Raw genomic sequence first — 8,268 nt, forward strand, 5'->3', positions numbered from 1 at the left:
ACAGTGCCTCGAACTTTCAATCACTCCTGTACGCGTGCATCACTGTCCTCCTCAGCTGCAGCAACTTGCGCTCTCTCTCTTCATCAAGCTTTAAAACAAAAAGGGGACAAAAAGATCATATTGTCTTTGTGCATAGGCTATAGATTAATTAGATAAATGAATATCTAAATTTGTGCCTTGCCGTCTACGGTATTTTTTTAGAACTTAGAAAAAAGATGCTGCAGCCAATGAGCAGCCAGCGGGGGCTGCAGGACGACTCAACCTCCGCGGACAGTTTTTAATGTTTATCAGACAATAAATACTCAAGATTTTGCTTTAGTATAACTCACAACGAGTTTCACACACCTTCTCTGGCCACGTTGAGTTGTTGACACTTAACAGTGGGAAAAGCGACACATGCGCTATTCACTTGTATAACTTAAGGGTGAATGGGTAATGGAGTTTCTGCTCTGGGTGGGATGAATTAGGAAGCTTGCATTGTGAAGGGCGCTCTGAAAATCGGCAGTGCAGGTAAAAGATTAAAACCTCTATTAAAACAGATGTCCAAATGAGCGTACCGGTACGCTACAAGCACGTTCTGGGCGCATGGAGAGGTGGCGGTACGCTCAAGAGCTATATTTGGAAGTGGCGGTACTGAGTACCTGTGCGTACCGGCCCACTTAAAGCACTGGCAATGACTATACTTTGGAATTTTTTTGCAGTCCACTTAGAATTCAACATGGAAATCATTTTTGTTTTTGGCATTGATTGTTTTGAAATTCAAATGGTACTTACATGCCTGTGTTTTTATTTCTGTAATAAATATGGCTTTCAAGCCAACAGTTAATTTGGAGGATATTGATGGTTTATTGCAGGTATGTTGTTTACATGAGAAAATCTGTGTTACAAGTTAAAAAAAATTCCAATAAACAATCATATTTTGAATTTAAATAGTTTCTTTGTCTTGAGTTTACATTAATTATTTACATTTTACATTTACATATCCAAAAAGTTTCAGTCTTTTAATCGCGATTAATCGTAAATAATAAATATAATAAATATGCACCTGTATATCCTGCACACCCAGACTATGCCACTGAGGAGACAGATGTGTACTTTAGATACTGTTATCATGATCATTACCACCTTAAAGCTTTCCTTGCAGAAGAATAGCATAATCCTAATGATTATTAATGTACTTATTCATACGTACGCTTATCCATGCATACGTTATCCAGCCATTTATCCACATGTATGTTATCCAGACACAAAGTAAAAAAATGCAAAAAGTTCACCTCTTCTGGCATAACTTATTGCCTAACAGTGCTTATTTAAATGCTGTTTAAATATTGAATGTGGAAAGCATGCGAATTCTGACCCATTTGGCTTTCCATAGAACACACCCTGAGCAGCTCTGACATCACTGTAGTTCAGTGAGAGATTCAGAGAAAGTGAAACTAACTTGATCAACAACATGGACGCCAGAAACCATCGAACTCTTTAAACAACAGAATATTGAGTCGTTCAGAGACCCTTGTGAACACATCTGATACTCACAGGTAAGTGATAGAAATATAAGAGAGATTGTCCTGAACAGGTTTCTAATGACAGTGGTCTGGTTTAGTAGGGTTTATGTCAGACTGGAATGAGTTGAACAGAAGCAGGGTTAAGCGTGTCAAATACTCAGATACTTTAGATGTTTACTGCACTGAAATGATATCAGAATTGTATTAACAGTATGTCATTAGATTGAACAAAGTTTGGTGTTTCTGTCATTTTGACACGCGACATAAAGACAAACAGATAAAACAGGAAGTAAATGACCAGCAGACAAACTGAACACAAACCTGCTTCACTGCAGCTGAAAATCACTTTAACATTACACAAGAACTTATGATCATTTAATATATTTTGTGGAAAGATTCATCTAATTTTGGATAAGGAGATATATATGTTTGTTGGAAAATATAAAGCTTGTACTTTGTACTTTGTACAGCAGGTCATAGTTCAGATTGCTCAGTAAGTTTACGAGTCTCTCACTTTGTTTCAAACGAATGATTGTGTTTCCATCACTATCAGTTCTCACATTTTAACCAGTTAAACTATCATTTTACTTTAAAAGGCTTTAAGAGGGAAAGAACAATGGCAGAATCTTCACTAACAGCAAGAAAAACCAGGAGACAGAGTTTTGAACATGATCGTCCATGTAAGTCAATAACCCAGAAAAACACTTTGACTTTGACTTTTCTTTTATAATATTGAAAATGTACAGTTCAGGAATGTAAAGCAGATTAAATATTTTCAGCTTAACAAGAATAATTATTGTACATATATTTATGTAATTAGGTAAGTGGTTATGTAATGAGCTTCACATTTAGGTTCTGATCAGCTTGTCTGGGTTCATTTTACAATAATAACCAGCTGACTGTACATGATCTCTTTATATCTGAGTTTCTTCAGCACTCTTTGTCTCTAAACACTCTTTACATTCAACCAGCTTCATGAGGTGCATCATGGGATTCTTCATAAACAGTATTGAAGGAGTTCACACTAATCCTAAATAATGTCTCTTTCCAGCAATGTCATCCTCCATGAGTTCACTGTCTGAGGAGATTCAGTGCTCTGTATGTCTGGATGTGTTCACTGATCCAGTCTCGACTCCATGTGGACACAACTTCTGCAAGATCTGTCTGAATAAGTGCTGGGACAACAGCCAGACCTGCAGCTGTCCATACTGTAAAGAAACATTCAAGCAAAGACCTGATCTCAAGATTAATACCACACTCCGAGAGCTCGTAGATCACTGTAAGAAGAAAAGTCCTGAGAAAACAACTGAAGTTCTGTGTGACATCTGTGAGGAAAGAAAGCTGAAAGCGCTGAAGTCGTGTCTGGTGTGTCAGAGCTCTTACTGTGAAACTCACCTGGAGCCTCATTTGAGAGTGACACGTTTGAAGAAACACAAACTGATGGATCCTGTGAGTAATCTGGAGGACTATATATGTCAAAAACACGAGAGACCTCTGGATCTGTTCTGTAGAGATGATCAGACATGTGTGTGTTCAATCTGCTCTGTGAAAGACCACAAGAACCACAACACTGTTCCTATAGAAGAGGAGAGTCAAGAGAAGAAGGTAGACGTTATTATTCTTTTAAAGGACTGATATCATGAGGAATCAGATTTTATTTCATATTGTGAGTTTAATCTGTGTTATGATAAATGTGTCTGTGTTGTTCTCTCTATAGACTGAACTGATGAAGACACAGAAAGACGTGCAGCTGATGATCCAGAACAGAATCAAGAAGATTCAAGACATCAAACACTCAGCAGAAGTCAGAAAAGTGAGTTTAAAATAATAGAATAAAAGTAGATAGTTAAGTTTGTGGGAAGACTTTTAGGTTTGAAAAGGCCTAGCCAGAATGTTTAAGTAGTTTTAAGAAACTTAAAATTTGAGATCTTTCAGTTTAAAGTAGTTTGAAAGGGAAGTCGTGGCCTAATGGTTAGAGAGTCAGACTCCCAATCGAAAGGTTGTGAGTTCGAGTCCTGGGCCGGCAGGAATTGTGGGTGGGGGGAGTGCATGTACAGTTCTCTCTCCACCTTCAATACCACGACTGAGGTGCCCTTGAGCAAGGCATCGAACCCTGAACTGCTCCCCGGGCAATCAAAAAAATAAATAGATAATAGACATATAAATAATGATTACTAATGAAGTTACTATCATTTCGTTAACATGTTTCCAGCATTATTATCATGTCACTAGCATGTCATTAGCATGATTAGCACGTTGTTAGCATGTCACTAGCATGTTTCAAGCATGATAAGAAAGTGACTAGCATGTCATTAGCAAATTTCCAGCATGATTAGCAAGCAACTAGCATGTTGTTAGCATGTCATTAGCATGATTAGCAAGTGATTAAGATGTATGTAGCATGTTGTTAGCATGTTTAATAAGTGACTAGCATGTTATTAGCATGATTAGCAAAGTTACTAACATATTTTTAGTATGATTAGCAAGTGACTAGCTTGTCATTAGCATTATTAACAAGTGATTAGCATGTTATAAACATGTTGTTAACATGACTAGCAAGTGACTAGCATTTCATTGGCATGATTAACAAGTGACTAGAATGTAATTAGCATGATAAGCAAGTGAATAGCATGTTGTTAGCATGATTGTCAAGTGACTAACATGTTGATAGCATGACTAGCAAAGTGATTAGCATAATGTTAACATGACTAACAACTGACTAGCATGCATTCTCAGTAGAGAGTTTTTAAGCTTTGCTATGGCAGTAGACAGCTAAAATACACCTTAAGTTTTATTGTATAAAATTTTCACCCCCTCAATGAAAGTCTATGGGATTTTAGGTAGTTTTAATAGTCTGGTTTATGAAATCCATAAACCATCCATAAGACCAGTCTGAAGCTCTGACCCGAGTTTGCCGGTTTTAGCTTGAAAGCTCTAGGAGGAGATACATTTTAAAATTTAGTCTCAGAAGAAGAAGAGGATTTCAGTAAGATCAACTTACTTTTTCAATAAATAATAAATTTCCAGGGCTTGTTCTGCTCTCGTCCAGGGTGCAGAGTGAAGTTTAATTCTTCATTTGAGGGATTCTGAAAACACATGTAGCCTATGTATGTGAACAAAAATGTATGAGCAATAGTTACACAGATTCTTCTGTTAGCAAACACTGCTAATAATGTGTTGCCTGTCCTGGTTGAGCAGAGAAACACAGAGAAGGAGAAAGCAGTCCGTGTGGAGCTCTTGACTGATCTCATCCGCTCCATTGAGAGACATCAGACTGAACTGCTGGAGATGATGGAGGAGCAGCAGAAAGCAGCAGAGAAACAGGAGCAAGAGCTGATTGAAGAGCTGGAGCAGGAGATCACTGAGCTAAAGATGAGAAACACTGAGCTGGAGCAGCTCTCACACACTGAAGATCACCTCCACCTCCTACAGGTCAGTCAACATGATCTCTCTGATCAATCATAATGCAGGATATGACATGCTGAAGGATTTCTCCTCTCTCCTGCTGTAGATTCACTCATCCCTGTGCAGCTCTAGAAACACCAGGAACTGGCCTGAGATCAGTATGAAGACTCATGAGAGTCTGGAGACTCTGAGGAGAGCTCTGACTCAACTGAAGGACACTATAGATGAGAAACTCACACTAACTGGTACATCAATACACACTGATCAGATAGAAACATGATAGTGTACTCTGTTCTTTAAATATAAGCTTCAGATCTGATTGTTTTCTTGTCATGTGTCTCTACAGAGCTGAAGTGGATGCAGCAGTATGCAGGTACAGTGTGCTGTCTGCACTACACTAGTTTACATTCATACACTCACTGCTTCATTACTGCACTACAATCTGATTCAACACGGGGTTAACTAAAAACATCAGCATCACAGAATATCTGTATTCTCTGTTTTCTCAGTGGATGTGACTCTGGATCCTGATACAGCTCATCCTAATCTCATTCTGTCTGATGATGGAAAACAAGTGAGATGTGGAGACATTAGACAGAAACTCCCAGACAAACCAGAGAGATTTGATTACTGTGTCTATGTCTTGGGAAAGGAGGGATTCTCATCTGGGAGATTTTATTTTGAGGTGCAGGTGAAGGGAAAGACTGATTGGGATTTAGGAGTGGCCAGAGAATCCATTAACAGGAAGGGACAGATCACACTGAGTCCCAGTGATGGATACTGGACTGTGATTCTGAGGAATGGAGATGAATATGAAGCCTGTGAGGATCGTCCTGTCTCTCTGTCTCTGAGAGTGAAGCCGCAGCGGATCGGTGTGTTTGTGGATTATGAGGAGGGTCTGGTCTCCTTTTATGATGTGGAGTCCAGCTCTCATATCTACTCTTTCACTGCTCAGTCTTTCACTGAAAAACTCTATCCATTATTTAGCCCATTCCTTAATGATGGAGGTAAAAACTCAAGTCCACTGATCATCACACCTGTCAGTTATAATAAATGAATTTACTCAGTTATCAGATGAAAATGAAAGATTAAAATAATACATTTTGTAATAAAAAACCTGGAAACATTATGTGCTGCTATTTCTTATCATTTGCTTTTCAGTTTTTAAAATCTAAATGATCTTATCACATATTTTTTATGTATATATAATTCTTGTTCAGTAAATGATATTTTGTTCAACTTTTCATAAATATTCCTGCTATTTTTCTTCCTGATAATGTGAAATTGCCATCTGTGCAAAGTTGGTGCAATAAAATAATGTAATAGTTAACAATCACTTGTTTACATAGATAGAAAGATAGATAGATAGATAGATAGATAGATAGATAGATAGATAGATAGATAGATAGATAGATAGATAGAAAGAAAGAAAGATAGATAGATTGATAGATAGATACATAGATAGATAGATAGATAGATACATAGATAGATAGATAGATAGAAAGATAGATAGATAGATAGATCTATGTACCATAATTCTTAACTGTAGCATTTGTTATAATAAGACTAGTCTCTAAATCATTACCAGGACAGTAATATATACTTTTATATATATAGCTACACATAATATTCAAATAAAACAAGCACTGCTTTATTTTGAGAATAGTTGTATTTAGCAGAGCATTCAAAAAAAGTAAAGGTGGTCATGAGTAGTTTAAAGGGGGGGTGAAATGCTCGTTTTCACTCAATATCCTGTTAATCTTGAGTACCTATAGAGTAGTACTGCATCCTTCATAACTCCAAAAAGTCTTTAGTTTTATTATATTTATAAGAGAAAGATAGTCTGTACCGATTTTTCCCGAAAAAACACGAGCGCCTAGAGGCGTGACGTGTGGGCGGAGCTAAAGAATCACGAGCGCCAGTAGGCTTTTGGGTTGAGAGCGTTTGGAAGCTGTGACACAGATCCAGAGGCTGAAATTTAACAAGAGCAGCATCAGCAAGGACGTCTCTATGTGGTATGTACTGAAACTGTATATATTTGCTCAGCGGTTTTGAAAAATGACTAAGTTCCACTTTGTCGTCTTTTTTTTTTTTTTTTTTTTTAAGGTGTACATGTGGAAAGTGCAGTTTGATAACAACATCGCATGTTGTTTACTTGATGTGCTTACACGCCGATAGCTAAGTTAATAACACAGAGATATTTGAAGCAGTTTTACTCACCGCCTGCGGTTCCAACACACGATCGTGACCCTTTTTCGTTGGGACTGCATTATCCTTAAGAAATAAACGATGTGCAAATCCAGCGTCAAACTGGGCCTTGTTTGTAAAACAAGCATCTTCGAAATGCAGGGAACAAACACAAACACTTGCACAACTCCGTTGATGCTCTGTAAAAATAAACTCCATCCACTGGTCCCTTAATGCTGTTTTTTTTTTTTTTTTTTGGTAATCTGTGCAGGGTTGTCTTGCCCTGGCAACCAAAAACACACTCCTTTTGTGACATTTGGCGACGCTCTCGCTCTGATCAGTGAAGTCTGTTGTGCTCTCATTGCTCTGCTATACGGGAGCGCGCTCTTCCAGCAGAAGTGCCTCAGGACCCATATAAGGAAATTCCGCTCCATCTAACGTCACACAGAGCCATACTCGAAAAAAACTTTCCGAAACTTGTGACAAACCTGAAGCTTCAAACGTACAACTTAATTTTTGAAACTTTGTCCATGTTTAGCATGGGAATCCAACTCTTTAACAGTGTAAAAACTCAGTATGCATGAAATAGTATTTCACCCTCCCTTTAAAAAGATTTTAATAAATGTGCTGATTCAAGACCGTTTTCTCCTCTTTTTTAGATACTGTTCGACTTTCTCCATCACATTTTAAAGAGTCTGTCACATATTTGACCATCAGCTTCACGATAGGAATGGCTCTGGTAATCTTATCACACTTCTGGAGGGTTGTACTTGCTAGTTTTGGTTATTGGGGGTTATATCCCCGACAGGGCAGGACTTTCAGTCCCCTAAATGACTTTAACCCTGAGCACCAGTTCAAAATATTACTCTGAGGTATTTAGAGGACAAAAATGTCAGTGTGAATAAAACTTTCATTAAAAATTGGAAGTTTTGGAGCACAGAAATAAGTTTGGACTCATTTTAACGAAGAACCTTAGGAAAAAAAAGTTAAAGTGAAACAGAAATGTTATAGAGGTTTTAGCTTATGAAAACATTTTTATACCAAAAACATTTTATAAAACATGTTAAACTAATATCTTAAACTGATATCTTTAAAAAATGAGCTTTCAGGATTTGTTTAGGTGCAGTTCCTAACTTTGTCCATTAGATGTCAGCAAAGCTCAAGACTATTT

The 8,268-nt window shown here is 37.6% G+C and overlaps 1 protein-coding gene across 5 annotated transcripts; it reads left to right on the top strand.

The window, feature by feature from the left end:
• Positions 1-1,405: 1,405 nt before the first annotated feature.
• LOC113099684 (E3 ubiquitin-protein ligase TRIM39-like) lies at positions 1,406-6,039 on the top strand. Of its 5 annotated transcripts, XM_026264604.1 has the most exons (9): positions 1,416-1,538; positions 1,976-1,998; positions 2,102-2,185; positions 2,557-3,110; positions 3,223-3,318; positions 4,704-4,937; positions 5,017-5,155; positions 5,248-5,283; positions 5,420-6,039. In XM_026264604.1, the coding sequence occupies exons 3-9, from the start codon at positions 2,122-2,124 to the stop codon at positions 5,965-5,967; spliced, it is 1,671 nt and encodes a 556-aa protein (XP_026120389.1). In that variant the 5' UTR covers positions 1,416-1,538; positions 1,976-1,998; positions 2,102-2,121; the 3' UTR covers positions 5,968-6,039. The 5 variants fall into 5 exon arrangements, with proteins under 5 accessions (XP_026120390.1, XP_026120387.1, XP_026120391.1 ...); XM_026264605.1 differs by lacking the exon at positions 1,976-1,998 and having other exon boundaries at positions 1,406-1,538; positions 2,110-2,185; XM_026264602.1 differs by lacking the exon at positions 1,976-1,998 and having other exon boundaries at positions 1,411-1,538.
• The last annotated feature ends 2,229 nt before the right edge of the window (positions 6,040-8,268 follow it).

Source organism: Carassius auratus, unplaced genomic scaffold (assembly GCF_003368295.1).
Source record: "Carassius auratus strain Wakin unplaced genomic scaffold, ASM336829v1 scaf_tig00217011, whole genome shotgun sequence".
NCBI lineage: Eukaryota > Metazoa > Chordata > Actinopteri > Cypriniformes > Cyprinidae > Carassius > Carassius auratus.